The following is a 15,228-nucleotide window of genomic DNA, read 5'->3' as shown; positions in this document are numbered from 1 at the left end:
GAATGAATAAGAAAACAAGACCCCTACCTATGCTGCCTACAAGAGACTCACTTCAGATTAAAAGACACACATAGACTAAAAAGAAGGAGATGGAGAAAGATATTGCTTTGATCGACCTAGAGGGTACTGCGCTGAATGAAATGGATCAGAGAAAGACATATCGCATGATTTTATGTACATGTGGAATCTAAAGAACAAATAAACAACAACAAAAGTAGTAATAAACTCATAGATACAGAGAATATTTTGAAGGCTACTAGATGGGAGGGGGTTAGGAGGTGGGGAATAAAGGAAAAGGGATTAAGAGGTACAAATGGATAGTTACAGAATAGACATGGAGATGTAGATTGTAGCATGGGGAAGATGGTTAATAATGTAATAAATATGTAAGGAGGAAGAGGGGCATTATATTTACTGGGGTGACCGCTTTGTGAGTTATGTGGATCTCTGATTACTAGATTATACAACTGAAACTGGTATATTATTGTATGCCAATTTTAATTGAAAAAAACTCATTGAATTGTATAATATAAATATGAGCAACTAATTGTCTATAATATGTTAATAAAGCCAGGAAAATTTTTTTTTAAATATATTGGTACTGCTAGTCTGAAATTATGCGTATGTGTGTCTGTATGCAATTGCATTAACGTTGTCAGGACTAAAATTTTTATTGTAAGAGAGAAGAGAAATAATCCCTAGCTCTGTCTACTATGAAGGCCTTGAGACATGACCAACCCTATATAAATAAGTACTCCTAGCACCCATACTGTGGCTTCCAAATACCATTTCCCACTAAAAGAGACAAGAAATGATTGATCCAGGACTCAGGCTGAAAATAGACTTCGATGTGCTAGAAATACCATTTCATAAAAATCAGGGCCATCTAGGGCTCTGAGGCAACTTTAAAGCGGTTCCAATTGGCCAAAAATGGAACAACGTGAATACCAAAAATATAGTATCTGCAGTAGACTGAAACATATCAAGCATGTTAAAAAAATCCATGAGTTCATAATGATATCAAAACAAATTTAACTAATCATCTTTTGAGCAATGTGAAAGAATCGAAGACTTAGTTTACCCTGTATTTCTTGTATGAGCACCCCAAGATAACCAAATAGTTCAGTGCATGCTTGCTCGCTTGCGCGCGCGCGCGCTCTCTCTCTCTCTCTCTCTCTCTCATTATTACTATTACAATTGGCATCTGCCTTGTATCCAAGTACCTACTGGATTGGATCTTAAGTCCAGAACAAATTTTACAGGGAAGAGCAATTCATCTGGATAGACATGGAGGATAGAAGGTTGCCCAACAGAAGATGGAAGGGCTACAAACTTGAGTCAATATTTCAAAGAGGTATTCATTTACTAAAAACTTGATAAGCATCCACTATGTGTATGAATCTGTGTTAAATGCCAGGCTGTAAAGATAAACAACACACAACCTCTGTCTCCACAGTCCAGTGTAGAAAGCAGAAATGCACAACAATGCAATATGGTGTAACAAGTACTACAACAGGAGATATGCAATGGAAGATGCAGGAGTACAGAAGAAGGGAATCCCTACTCAGATTGAGGAGTCAGATAAGGTTTTCTACAGGATCTGCAGCTTTAGAATGAATCTTTGAGCATAAGTAGAAGCCAGGTGAAGAAGACTGAAGGCATTCTAGAGTAGGAGGGAGATAACCTGGCAGGATAACTAGTTCAACATGAATGGAAAGAGGAAAGCATGTGAGGATGTGGCAGAAGAAGAGACTAGGGACTTATCAGGAAGATTCCTAAGTGCAAAGGTAAGGAATTTTAAGTTTATTTTAAAAGCTATTGGGCAATTACTGCAGAATCTTAAACAAGAGAGTGGTATAATCTTATTTGCATTTTAAGGACAGTTCTGGCTGCAGTGTGGAGAATAAGAAAGGTGACAATTTCTAGAGAACGATCTTATGAAGGGAGCTGTCTTAGCAGGGAAATCATGGAGGTCAAGAAGTGTCCTATCAGAAGGCACCACTCAAGTGTTATAAGTCTGAATCATTAGGAAGGTGGGTGCTGGTGAGAATTTATAGGTAATAGAGTGTTAGTTGGGAGTCCTGTTCAGTCCTCGCAAGTTCTTGCCTTTTTTATTTAAAGTTCCATGAGGATAGGCACCATGTCTATTTGACTCGCCACTGGATCCCCAGCACTTAGCAAAAGCCCAACACATAGTAGGCACTCAATAAAAAGTGGGTGCGTGAAACAGGATATAAAAATGCCTCAGACGCTAGCCCTGTGATGTAGACACCTTATCACCACTCCTATATCTCTCATGTTTCTCAATTCTGTTCCGCTGAAAACACTTGCCTTCCAAATATTTCAGACACCTGCCACTTGATATACTGACCTCATCAGTATCTCTCTTTCCTAATACTTCTCTCTTATTAAAATTCCTTGGATGTCTGACATTTACAGCATTGGACACAGTTTTCTCTCCTCTCCACCCTCCCTGAAACGAAACATTAACGTTTCCTCTACCTTAAGAGGTATGCTTTCAGAACAGAGTCCCTCCTCCCCTGTAGCACTAGAAGCAGCTCTATTATTAAAATGTCAGGGACGCTGCTGTTCCAGACTGCAAAGCCACAGGTCATCTTCGACCAGTCCTTGTTCCTTAATACCTGTGCCACTTGACTGTGTTTCTCGGGGATGTTTTTCAGATGCTCAGACTATACACAGATGATGTTCCTGTTTATGGAAAGAAAAAGAATTTGATTTATATAGTTTTTTTTTTTAAGTATTATTTAGAAGAAAATGTCTGGCAACTCAAATTCCCTTCTTCAAAGAGGTATATGCAGATATGCAGAAGCAAAGTACCTACTTCAACCTCAAAGCCATTTTTTGGAGAAAACCCATTTCCTAGTTTAGCCATTAAGAAGCTTATTCTTCATTGAGCGAGTCCACAATATTTTCTCTCATGCCACAAAGGAGCAATATGACAATGTCTGCTTTCTGTTCAGATTTTAAAGAGGGAAGTAAAATGTAATGAGATTTGTTTTTCTGTTACTGAATAGAATGTTGACGTCATATACTCATTTAATTCTGCACACAGTGGCGGGGGGGGGGGGGTGAAGGCGAGGAAGCCCTGATCTGCCTGCCCTAATGAACTGTAGTTTAAGGGCATATGGATATTAAACAGTGTGACTAATATAAAATGATGGTGTTTCAAGTGGATTAATTGAAAATGGGCAAATGGAAAGTTCAGGAATGGAATCTGGGAATGGATACTGGAATTAAATCTTAGAAATATGCCATTGTGATTTCCCTCACCAGCACTCACTACCCCTACCAATTTTTTTAAGGTAGATTTATCACAGAAAGCTCTAGTTTTCAGGAATATGTGGATGTAAAATAGAAAAAGCAACTCTAATAAGGAGGAGACTGCTCCCAGTATGAAAGTAGCACAAAATGATGACTACGATGACAACAACGATGAAAGCAGCAGCAGCAATATTAACATTTACTAAGCACCTACTAGGTTTCAGGCTTATGGCTTTTAGAGGGAAAAAATGACTACCCACCGAAAAGTGTCCACAATTAACCTTGTGATTAAGTTTGGCATCAAAGACTTCCAGTTCAACCTTCTCCTTGAAGGCTACCATGTTTCCTACTCCTTTCCACTTCCACTGACACTGTTCTCTGTGCCCTTCCCTGGCCTCTCACTCCTTGGTTTGTTATTTCTACTAGTCATGGCCTTCAGCGGACCTCTCCAAGTTCCCAGATAGTATCCTACAGTCTTTAGATTGCCATTCAGACCTTGGTTCACAGAGAAGGTGGATTTATTCTGGTAGCCATCGATGATAGGCTGGAGAACACAGAAGGACAGGAGAGAGACGACAGGTCAAATGAAAACAAGGAGGACAATGATACAGGAAATTAAAGAATGTTCTCTGGGTGAGGACAAATAAGTGATGCCTGGAAGCTATGACCTAGGTGAAAGTCCATGGCTGAGAAGGTCAAGACACTCCATAAACACTCCATAATAGAAAGGAGCTCCAATTTTGCCATAAAGCAGGTGTCAGCAAACTTTTTTCAGTAATGAGCCAAGTAGTAAATAATTCTAGGCTTTGCAGGCCATATGGTCCCTGTCGCGACTACTCAACTTTGCCATTGTAGTGTGAAAGCAGCCACAGACAATCCATTAACAAGTGAGTTTGGCTCTTCCAATAAAACTTTATTTACAAAATCAAGCAGCAAGACAGATGTGGCCTATGGGCCATAGTTTGCCAACCTCTACCATAAATTAAAATTTGCCTCTCTGAGGCCTCATTATGTTTGCAATGTTGGAATCTTTCTAAGGAGGTAGTAGTGTAGTGGTTGAGAAAGTGGACTTTGTATCAGAAAGGCCTGAGTGTGAATCTCAACTCTGGCATGTTCTAGATGTGTGTCCTTGGGCAAATTACTTAAGCTCTCTGAACCTAATGTCTTCATCTGTAAAATGATAGTGCCTACCCTTCAGGGTGATTATAAATAGTAAATGAGACGATAATGCATACTTCTCATTTAGCATAAGGCCTGGTCCCCAGCAAGTAACCAGAAAGTACTCGCAGATATTATTAGCTACTAAGGGGACTCAGTAGATAAAAGAGAGGGAGATGAGGGCTTATAGAGGATGTAATAAGATAGAGAAGACAACAGAGCCTGTCTGATTTGGGTGCAGTGTTCTCACTTTGACTACATTGAGGTAAGAATCTAGTCTTTGTAAAATTTTCTTCTGAGCTTCAAAATTCACCTGAAAAAAGAATATAAGCAATGAAACAAAAGACTTTTGCAATATTACCTCAAAGAATGGAAAATGAATAGGATAAGAAAAGGTTGTCTCACAGATTCTTGGATCATGGTCTCAGCAGATAAAGAATCCAGAATGATGGAACAGCAACAGATCTAATAAGGTATTGGGAAAAGGTCAAAAGTGAGCTCTTGTGTAAGCTCATCATTTTATCTGACCTTTCAGACTGAATACTCAAGCTGTATGTCAGCGCTGTCCAGTAGAACTTGCTGTGATAATGGAAATGTTCTATTTTGGTGTTACATTCTATGTAATATGGCAGATGCTAGCCACGTATGACTACTGAGCACTTGAAATGTGGCTTGTGTGACTGAGGAGCAAAATTTTTAAAGTTATTTAATTTTAATTTACTTAGTACAGTCACCTCAGCCATAACATAAGAGTTCTTTCATCATACTATGCAAAATTACACAAAAGAAAACACAGGGCTCATGGGAAAAATGAAGTTGGGCACAAACATTCCAAAACTTTATCAGTAATACACACAGAAAAGATAGGAATCTAATAAAAATAATATAGTTTTACATGTTTAAAAGGTTAAAAAATGTATAAATACTACAAGGATGGCACTTTGCCAACCTTGAGCTGTTCTTCATAGCTCAGCCTCCAGAGTGGCATCACAATATCGGCCAGTCTTGAATAAAATAATTCAGGCACTTCGTTCATTACATAAATATGTACTGAGAACCTACTATGCAGAAGTACTTCCTGCCAAAATTTGCTTGTGAAAGTAGCTGTCCACCTGTGACTTATCATAAAGTAGTGAAAGGAGAGTCATGAGTGGGATGGAAAGTTCTAATGGGTGTGGCTCATCACACACTCAGAGAACTGAGAGAGCCAGTAGATGTCTGAGAGGTGAGTGTGTGTTCATTCTGTGGATTCTCACGCAGCTCAGTTCAGCTGGGTGCAGTTTCTTTCTTTCAGCTCATGTTTCTGTGGAAGAAATCACTGCTAAGCAAATGTGAAATTTGCATTATATTCAAATTGTTCCTTAATGCATCAATCCATTGGAACACATTTCTGTTTTCAAAACAAATATTATAGCAAAATTGACTGTATTTAAATTTAAATAGCCACATGCAGCTAGTGGCTACTGTGTTGGAAAGTGCAGCTATATATAAAGCAGCAAGAGCACTCACTAGTCACACACCCAGAGCTATAATAAAAAAGCAAGGAAGAAAGGAAACAGGTATTTATATATATGGCTCTAGAGTTTGGAAGACATACTGACCTAAAGTTAAAATTTCAGAGTCATTAGCATATTGAGTTTAAGGACCCATAGGGGCATTCACCTGAGGAATGGAGTTGTGAAGACTTAAGCTGGGTACCAACCTTGAGCTGTTCTTCATAGCTCAGCCTCCAGAGTGGCATCACAATATCAACCAGCCTTGAATAAAATAATTCAGGCACTTCATTCATTACATAAATATGTACGGAGAACCTACTATGCAGAAGTACTTCCTGCCACCATTTTCTCTGGTATTTTTCTTATTATTCAGAAGACCTAACTCTCATGCTCCTGGGGAGATAGAGTCTGGGAGAAGAGCCCATTTTGGTGCTGTCTACTTAACAAAGCAGAACAGATGGGCAAACTTAATATAAGAAAAATCCAGATTTATCAAGAGGTAATTAGTCATATTACAAAAGGCTTCACTGTTGGGTTCCTTTAAATAGCTCACCTCCCTAATGCTTTTAAAATATAATTTGATTTAGAAAATACATTTGTTGCATAAAATGAGGTATATTTGTGTTTGCATGGCTGCAATGGGACAATTCATTTCTAATCTATCTAATCTCTCTCAAGGTCCCTGGTTTTCAGTATACCTGCCCTGGACCTTTTTAGAAACAAGGTCCCAGTTTAAAATCTCCTTTCTGAGAAAAATATACCTAAAGGCAAGGAGAATATTTTCTGCAATCCCAAAGCATTTCCTCAAACATTTCTCAGATGTTTCAAGTTTGCCCTGGGTAGTCTACTTGAGGCGCCCTTTTGAATCCTTGCATTACCACATTAGTTACATCAGGAATATAGAATTTCAGTAGGCCCAGAGATTCAGAATTGCTAAGGGGAAAAGACGTCAGCCTGGGCCTTACCTTTCCTGCCAGGAACCATCTAGTGGTCCAAGGTAGCTTGGTTTCTTCTGACTTTTTCGTCCTCTTTGATACTTCTTGACGATCTCATGAGTGAAGTTTCTCTTCCATGCTGAACCCAAGAAGAGCTGTGGCCAACCTGGAGGTTTTCTGGAACACCAGGGGAGCAGTCCTAGTTTGGAGAAAAGACCTACTCTGGAGAAGCAGCATCTCGGGCTGTGCATTGGGACTCTTCTCTTAATATGTGGCACCCACACAAACACAGAGATTCACCTGCATGAAAAGTAGACAAACAAAAGCTGGGAAGAAGAAGCATACCTCCCAAACCCCTTCATTCATTTATAAACCCTTATGGATGCCCAGCACCTAGCATGATGCCTGGCAAAGAGACAACAATCGGTAAAAGCAGGCCTGCTGAGCCGAACTCAACTATTGCAGGTTAGACATTAGCTTAGGCTCCCAAAATTAAAAGATGAGGAAAATACAGTCTTTGTCCTCCAGGAAAGAGTTCAACTCTCTGGATATACTTCTATAGCCAGTCTTTTTCCATATTCTACCCTCCCACCCAACAACCAACCAATTGACTAGTTTTCAGGAAGTGCTTACTATGTGCAAGGCACTGTGACACACCAGATACTGGAGGGGTTACAAAGGTTACAGTCTAATTGAAGAGATCATTTGTAGACACAGGAAAATATGATAATAAATAACATGATATGCTTGATTCCTGATGAGTGCTCAGGAAAGGCTTCCCAGAGCATGTAGGCCTTGCACTAGGTTTTAAAGGATAGTAGGAAGGTGAATCAGATGTTTGGAGGACAGTGGCTTAGACTGATCTGGCTAAAGCAGTAGTTAATTTTAGGGAATAGAAAAAATAAAGATGAAAAGTTACATTAAAGTGCTATCTGGAAGAACTTTAATGCCTGAATAAAATATCAATTCTATTGTGAAGGCAACAGTGAGTTGATGTAGGCTTTATGTAGAGAAATAAAGATGAAATAGGAAGGCTACTAAAAAGCAAATTCATGTTTGAGGAACATGTTTGAAATGGTAGGGAACTAAGCAAATGGAAACGTCTAACAAGTAGAGAAGCAGTAATACATGTCAGGAGAAAAATCAAGGCTAGAAATTTGGTCAAGTGTCTATGATAAGTAAAAGCTGTAAGATGTGTACAAAAGAGTTTTCAAGAGAAGAGCAAAAGGCCAATGACTAAACCTAGAAGAAAGGCAATATTTTGAGAACAAGAAGAGATGCTAGTGACTCAGGGGAACCAGGAGAATGCTGAGGTTGGAGGCCAAAGAAGATGCCTTTCAGGAAGGCACTGACACATCCAGTAAGTCTGAAGTGAAAGAAAGGGAAATTGGGCATTGAGAAGTGGCAGGCAGTAGGGACAAATGAAGGTTTAAAATCTCAGGCGTGCAGACCCTAAACTCAGGCAGACTTGGGCAGTCCCCCGGCTCCTCCACTTACTAGCTAGTTGGTCTTTACAAAGTTAATCATTCTCTCTTTTCTTTATCTGTAAAATGGAGATAACAATAGTAACTATCTCATATGGTGGTTGTAAGAGTTAAATAAAGGATAATAAAAAGTACTTAGATGATTAAATAGAGATGATGTTTGCAAAGCTCTGAGTACAGCGTCCGGTACCTGGCAAAAACTCGATGTGTTAATTATAACTGTCTTGATGTCTAAAGACAATATGGGACTGAGTAGGGGTAGCAATATTGAAGGAGGGGAGCAGGGGGAAGAAACAGGCATAATTCTAAGGAAAAAGCTAGAAGTTAGAATAGAGTGGGACTGGGGAGATAACTTTGGAAAGAGGAAGGAATCCCTCTTCCTCCACAACAGGACTCTGTGTTGTTGCCCATTTACCTTATGTTGCCTGATTATTCGTTGCTATGGAACTTTTCTGAGTACCCAGGACACATGAATGAACTTGACCGGATACCTTACTAATCTGCTGTGAAAGTGCCTTTTTGCCTTTGCCCTCTATCTTGGATCTCATCTAAATGTCAAGTCATACCTTAATTCAGAATGATATACATATATTTAAAAGTCCAATGTATGTAATAGACTTATTAACTAAGATTCTTCCATGGCTCCCACTGTTACTGTGAAATCAGTATGCCATGATCGCTAGGTCACTTAGAGGATGCTGACATGGGTGCTATAATATTTAGCCCATTTATCAATTTGTATGTTTACAGAGCACTTTAAAAAAGTAACTGTCACAATATGGAAGCTTTTGGGGTAGGGGAGGATTTCAAATTTCTAACAGAATAAATTTAAGCTGGCCCAGAGCTCAGTTGGGTGATAGCACCCTCCACACAATCCCCAGGAAGAAGCAAGACATTAAGAACATGGAGTTTGGAGCCATGTTCTAATCCCAGCTCTACTTCTCATTAGCACTGTGATATTGTGCAAGTTATTTGAGCACTATAAATCTCAATGTCACCATCTATAAAAATAGAACTGATGACACCTACCTTTGAGGGTTGTGGTGAGAGTTATACAAGCTCATATATATAAAGTGCTCAGGACTGTGCCTAAGACAGCAAGTGTTCAACATGTGTCACTGCCCTTCCTTAGGCTCTGATTTGAAACATGCCACTTGACTTCTTTGTGCCAACATATCCATTCTGAAAAACTGGAGAGATGTAATAGTGTATACATACACATGGTGTGAGGATAAGTATGATTATGTGGGAAACTTAAAACACACACACACACACACACACACACACGCACACACAAGCTTTTTCTAACCTTCTGCATTATTGTCTGCTGGAGCATAGTGAGCTTAAGGCCTCAGCTGGGCCACCTGTCAATACTACGAAAAGTATATGACCTGTGACAGGCATTTTTCCAAGTTGAGACAAATGTATGTACTTAATATTTTTAAAACAGCAAACTCCAGTGAGAAAAGTGAGTGAAGAGGCAGGAGACAGAGTAAAGAATGTTTTTTTGTGGGGGGGAAGCCCAGTCAACAGGGGGAGAGAGTGGTGCTACTCCAGATGGGCCCTGTCCCTCCAGCTGGCAGGAAAGGATGAAGTATGCTACAGGTTCATTTGGAGGTTGGCAGAAGAGGGAAGGGGGAGCTTGATAATTTGAAGACAGCTATCCCTATCCCACGATATTTAGAAGTTTTATGTGTGGGTCCTCTCACTGGTGACCGCCACCATGAGACCGTGCTCCACTTGACCTGTATCCCAGCAGAAGGCCCCTTGTCCACCCAGGTTTCTTCCACCAAATTATCTGATATGGTTTAAAATAGGATCTTACTATTTCAGGGTACCAACCAGCCATCTCTCCTGGTAAAGAACCTTTCATCATATTTTGTAATCTCTGTAATGAAATATATTTTTCAAGGGAGCATTGTAATAGCAGTCAAAGTGAGTTATTTTCCGTTTCATGTCAGAGAGGGCATTTGTTCACAGAAAAGAGTATTTTCTTTTTATAGTTTTTCTTGTTTTAAATAAATACTTGAGTTTTAAGAAGTCTGTGACAATTGCTCTATTTCTGTCTTAGGAATTGATCAGAAAGGGATCCAGGGTCCAGAGCTGCTAGACAGGAAGGTAGACTAACTCTCTACGGATGGAATGGCTAATCCTGCCTGAAATGCTCAGAGTTCAAATCAGAGACTAGGTGGGAGGTAGATTCGCGCAGGGCTAAAGATCTGCGGGTGAGCAAACTGATCACCCGCAGGAAAGTCCTGCTTACATTCTCTGTTCACCCTTTAGTTGGCCTGGCTCCATACATGGTTCCTGGCTAAATGAGACAGACAGATGGGTTTACTGCTTGCCTTGACTGCAGACCATCTTCGGTCAGGTGCTTCCTTCGACCAGCCCCTTCACAAGCCCCTCCATTCTCCTCTTCTTTGGGCAAGTTCTGCCCACCGCGTCTTTTGGAAAGGGTCCACTAGGAAAGGCTACCACTGAACTTGGGCGGGCTGCAGGGCCAGGGGAGGCCTGGAAAGGGAGGGTGGAGGGGTTGAGGGGGCAGGTCAGACCACAGGTGGACTCACGGCTAGAGGCGACATTGTACAGCCAGCGTTGGATCTGGTCGCGCCCCCGTCCCCACCCCCGCCCCGCGGGCAGTTTGGCGCAGTCAGCAGTTTTCTGCATGGTAAGAGTTAAATCGTGTTTTCTGGGCTCTCCATTTAACCCCCTTACCTTTGTAACCAATAAATCCTCTTACAAACCTGAGGCGGCAAACGAAAAAGCCTGAATTGTTGCCGCTAGGGAGAGTCACTTCCTGGTGCACTGGGCGCCTGGACTTCCGACGCACACGCAGGCAGCCTAGGGCGGGCGCAGCGGGACACGCGGCTCCTCCCAGGCGGCCCACTCGAGGCCGCTAGTCTCGGGGAGACCCTCTCCCTACTCTGCAGGGGAGCCTTCTCTAGAGACCTTCCTCAAAAGCATTCATCGCCCCACTGCCCAGCGCCTTCCCTCCACAAGTTCTTCCCCTCCCTTCTGCTCCCCCCCAGCTCCCCAAGTTCTCCACCTCCCGAGACCCCGCCCATCGCCTGCTCTTCTCACTGTCTTATTGGTGGATCTGGATAAACCTCAAAAATCACGTAGACGTTCACACTACTGCGTTAATAGTGCTGCCCATCTCTTCGCGGCTTGTGCTTTAACCCTTTCAGCGAAAAGAATAGTTTATAAATGGTAGAATTGCAGGCATCTGATCCATAATGGGTTGGAAGATTGGGAGATGAGGGAGGTTTTCTCAAATCGCAACCGTTTGTCAAAGTCAGCCCCAATTTGGGGCCATAGGCTTTTTCAGAAATTTGTTCTCCCTCTATTTTACATTGTATCCAAAAAGTATTATGTTATTATGACAAAGTAAACCTGGTTTCTCAACTGGATCCCAGGCAAGGCTACTAAATCCTAAAACCTCAGCAAAAGAATGTTTGTCTTCAACTACAGAACTCAGAAGGAGGCCAGAGACCACTAGTTCATTTACCAGCTCCTGGACTGTACTCAATGATTCCTCTGATTTTTTGAGAGGTAACGAGCCCAGCCAAATGAGTAAGATAACGTTAAAGGATGTACACATGTGTGTGCTATAAAAAATTATTGCTTTAATGGTCTAAAATTTACAGTAAAGTGAACCTATATTTAATGACACTTGACTTGTCTGCCTAATAGTAATTGGGTTTAAATGGAAAGCACTTTATAGTCAACATTTCAGTTATGTTGCCTGTTTTGCCTGTTTTGTACTAGGCAATGCATTAGCCCTATTAAGTACAGCAGTATATTAAACATGGACCAATACCTCAAATAACAGTAAACGTTAAGTCAGCTGGACCAAGGCTCAAAAGCCAGATCTGCCACTTATAAACTGTGTAAACTCGGGCAAGTTACTTAATTGCTCAGTGCCTCAGTTTCTTCATTTGAAAAAAAATGTCTATAATAATTGCACCTACCTCACAGTCATGATAAAGATTAAATAATTTAATACATGCGAAGTGCTTAGAACAGAATAACCACACACAATAAATGTTAGCTATTATCATTCAAAAATTGTGTGTGTGTGTGTGTATACACATGCATGCAGACAAGTGCATACCGTTTCAGAAAAGATTTTACTTCCCATTCTAAAGGCTTGAGCTTGTAAATGCTTGACTCAAATTGTGGCCTCTTCCTAATTGCTCTCATGGCTCTTATGCAAAATGAGTTCCAACCACTGCTTTGAGTTTCTTAGCCTACGCAGCTGTAACAAGTGAAACCAGGCTACAGAATGCACCTTTGGTTCTCTTTCCCCTTTCTCTTATTTTAATCCCCTCTCATGCAGATAGCCAGCTCTACTCGTTTCCTTACCTCTTCTTCCCCTTTCTTCTCCCAGTTCGTTTCCGCGCCTTTGTCATTTCTCATCTTTTTCATCCTTCGTCGTGCCTCGCACAGAGCCAGGTTCCCAGAAGGGGCTCAATAAATATCTGATGAATTGAACTGAATCCCACCTTGTCACCCATTCTGAGCATCCAAGCAAACTCATTTAAAGCAGGTCTGTCATTGGAGAAGGCAGAACCCAGAGGGTTAAAGAGAGAAAAGACCTATTAGAATAGTTATAATCAATAGAACAAGTAACAACAAATGTTGGAGAGGGTGTGGAGAAAAAAGAACCCTCGTACACTGCTGGTAGGACTAAAAATTGGCACAGCCACTATGGAAAACAGCATGGAGGTTCCTCAAAAAACTAAGAATTGATCTACCATATGATCCAGCAATCCCTCTACTGGGTATTTACCCCAAAGACTTGAAAACCCATATCCAAAAAGACATTTGCACACCGATGTTCATAGCAACATTATTCACAGTGGCCAGGACATGGAAGCAACCGAAGTGTCCTATGATAAATGATTGGCTAAAGAAGCGGTGGTACCTATATACAATGGAATATTACTTAGCCATAAGAAGAGATGAAATACTGCCATTTGCGACAACATGGATAAACCTTGAGATAATCATGCTAAGCGAAATAAGCCAGACAGAAAAAGTCGAAAATCACATGATATCACTTATATGTGGGATATAAACCTAAAAGCAACAAATGAACAGGACAAACAAACAGAAACTCATGGACATGGACTATAGACTAGTGGTTACCAGAATGTAGAGGGTGGGGGCAGGGGGGAGGTAGATGGAGTAAAGAGGGTCAAATATGTGGTGACAGAAAGAAATCTAACTATAGGAGGTGAACACACAGTGGAAATATATATATGCCTTACTGCTACAGTATACAGCTGAAACTTATTGAATTTCGTTAACCAATGTCGCCATAAAAATAAATTAATTTAAAAAAATAAAAATTAAAAAAAAGAAATGAGATAAAGGAAGCTATAATGTAATCATTTAGCCATTAATTTTATGTTTATTTAATCTGATAAAGCAGGTTCTTCTATAAAAGAGAAATTATTACATTTGTAAGAGGGAAAAGAAATACCCATATTATAGAAAAGGTTAAACTCTTCAACCAGAAAGTTAACAAATGGACATGTCACAGGTGCTAATATTGTTAAATTAAACAAGAGCTGAAAACTTTTTGTAACTTTGTTATTAGCAAACCAAATCACAACAAAGTGAAGTCTCTAGAAATTTGTCAAACATTCTCATTTTGGTCCAAGCAAAAGATTTCTGAAAGGCCACAGCACTAGCTCTCAGAAATAACATGTATTAAAATCACTTGGCAGTTAGGGCTGGTTTGGTTCCATTAACTACAGTACTTCCTGCTTTGGGTGTGCTTTCCTTCCATTTAGGACTGTGTTAGAGGCTATGAGGGATAGATATACAGACCATGCCCTTGAGATTGTGTGACCTGATGTGGAGATAAGACACATAAAGTGAGAATACACAATAATAGGCTTTGGTAATTCTAGGATAGCATTGATCTTCTTGGTAGTCAGGGAAGGATGAGAAAGTGGGGAGTTGAATGCATAGTATTTGAATAACCTATAAGGAGAAGGGAGCTGCAGCATGAAAACAGGAATGAGCAACAGGTGTCCAAGGCTCTTGAGGCAGGTCTGACTAGATGGGAGAGTGGTTCCAAAGTCATTACAGATCCAGCTGATCAAATCAATAGATCTGGGAAGATAATAAAGGGCCTTGAGTGCTGGGATGCGGGGTTTGGTCTAGTTTTCGGAGCAATGGGCAGCTAATGAGTTTTTCATGAACTGTTTCTGGAAGAGAACTCTAGGAGCTCTGTGTAGGTTGTATTTTAGGGTGCAGTGACCTGGAAGCTGAGGGAGACTGCCGTAGTTATCCAGATGGGAGGTGCTAAATCTTGTACTAAAGCAGGCCACACTACATGCTGCAAGCGTTTCTCAAAATGTGGACAGGGGCCCATCTGCAATGTAATCAGCTGAAGTGATTATAATAAATGCAGGTTCCTGAACTCCACCTGACACCTAGGGAATCGAAATCTCAGAGAGTTAGGCTCAGGCATATCTGGGTTTGTAACAAGCACCTCAGGTGATACCCATTCAAATTTCAGCCTTACTGCCATGCAACAACTGAAATTCCAGATGAATTAGTTAAAGGTCAAAAAATCAAATCATAAAAGCCCTAAAATAAAATATAGATGACTATGGTAAAATTTGGACATAGGAAGACTTTCCAAACTGAAAGGCAGTAGGAAAAAAACTACCATGTAGGTAAATTTTACTACATAACCCTTAAAAACTTCTATATGACAAAATATAATTAAATTAAACAGAAACAACAAACAGAAAAAAATATACAAGTATGGCAAAAGGTCATTATCTTTATTATTTAAAAAGCTTAAGTAAATGATAAAAACACCTCAATAGAGACAGATGCTCTCACACATTA

At 40.4% G+C, this 15,228-nt stretch overlaps 2 protein-coding genes across 9 annotated transcripts in view; both read right to left on the bottom strand.

Annotated features, from left to right (window-relative positions):
* Positions 1–6,985, bottom strand: part of XKRX (XK related X-linked) — a 118,829-nt gene extending 111,844 nt beyond the window's left edge. The window contains exons 1-4 of one of the 3 annotated variants that reach the window (XM_039874016.1): positions 6,902–6,982; positions 6,143–6,197; positions 5,390–5,743; positions 2,503–2,709 (exon numbers count right to left, since the gene is read on the bottom strand). In XM_039874016.1, the coding sequence (XP_039729950.1) occupies positions 2,503–2,615 (113 nt within the window). In that variant the 5' untranslated portion in view covers positions 2,616–2,709; positions 5,390–5,743; positions 6,143–6,197; positions 6,902–6,982. Of the gene's footprint in view, positions 1–2,502; positions 2,710–5,389; positions 5,744–6,102; positions 6,198–6,901 lie in introns of all 3 variants that reach the window. The other 2 variants (XM_039874015.1, XM_039874017.1) reach the window with 2 other exon arrangements.
* Positions 1–11,393, bottom strand: part of NOX1 (NADPH oxidase 1) — a 172,318-nt gene extending 160,925 nt beyond the window's left edge. For 3 of the 6 annotated variants that reach the window (XM_039874006.1, XM_039874012.1, XM_039874011.1), the window contains exons 1-4: positions 11,100–11,393; positions 10,701–10,866; positions 6,902–7,171; positions 6,143–6,197 (exon numbers count right to left, since the gene is read on the bottom strand). In XM_039874006.1, coding sequence (XP_039729940.1) covers positions 6,143–6,197; positions 6,902–7,122 — 276 coding nt within the window. In that variant the 5' untranslated portion in view covers positions 7,123–7,171; positions 10,701–10,866; positions 11,100–11,393. Of the gene's footprint in view, positions 1–6,142; positions 6,198–6,901; positions 7,172–10,618; positions 10,867–11,070 lie in introns of those variants that run through there. The other 3 variants (XM_039874007.1, XM_039874010.1, XM_039874009.1) reach the window with 3 other exon arrangements.
* Positions 11,394–15,228: the final 3,835 nt, after the last annotated feature.

Source organism: Pteropus medius, unplaced genomic scaffold (genome assembly GCF_902729225.1).
Source record: "Pteropus medius unplaced genomic scaffold, Ma_sr-lr_union100, whole genome shotgun sequence".
Lineage (NCBI taxonomy): Eukaryota > Metazoa > Chordata > Mammalia > Chiroptera > Pteropodidae > Pteropus > Pteropus medius.
The sequence above is the reverse complement of the archived record's forward strand: the minus strand, read 5'-3'. Positions and strand labels throughout refer to the sequence as shown.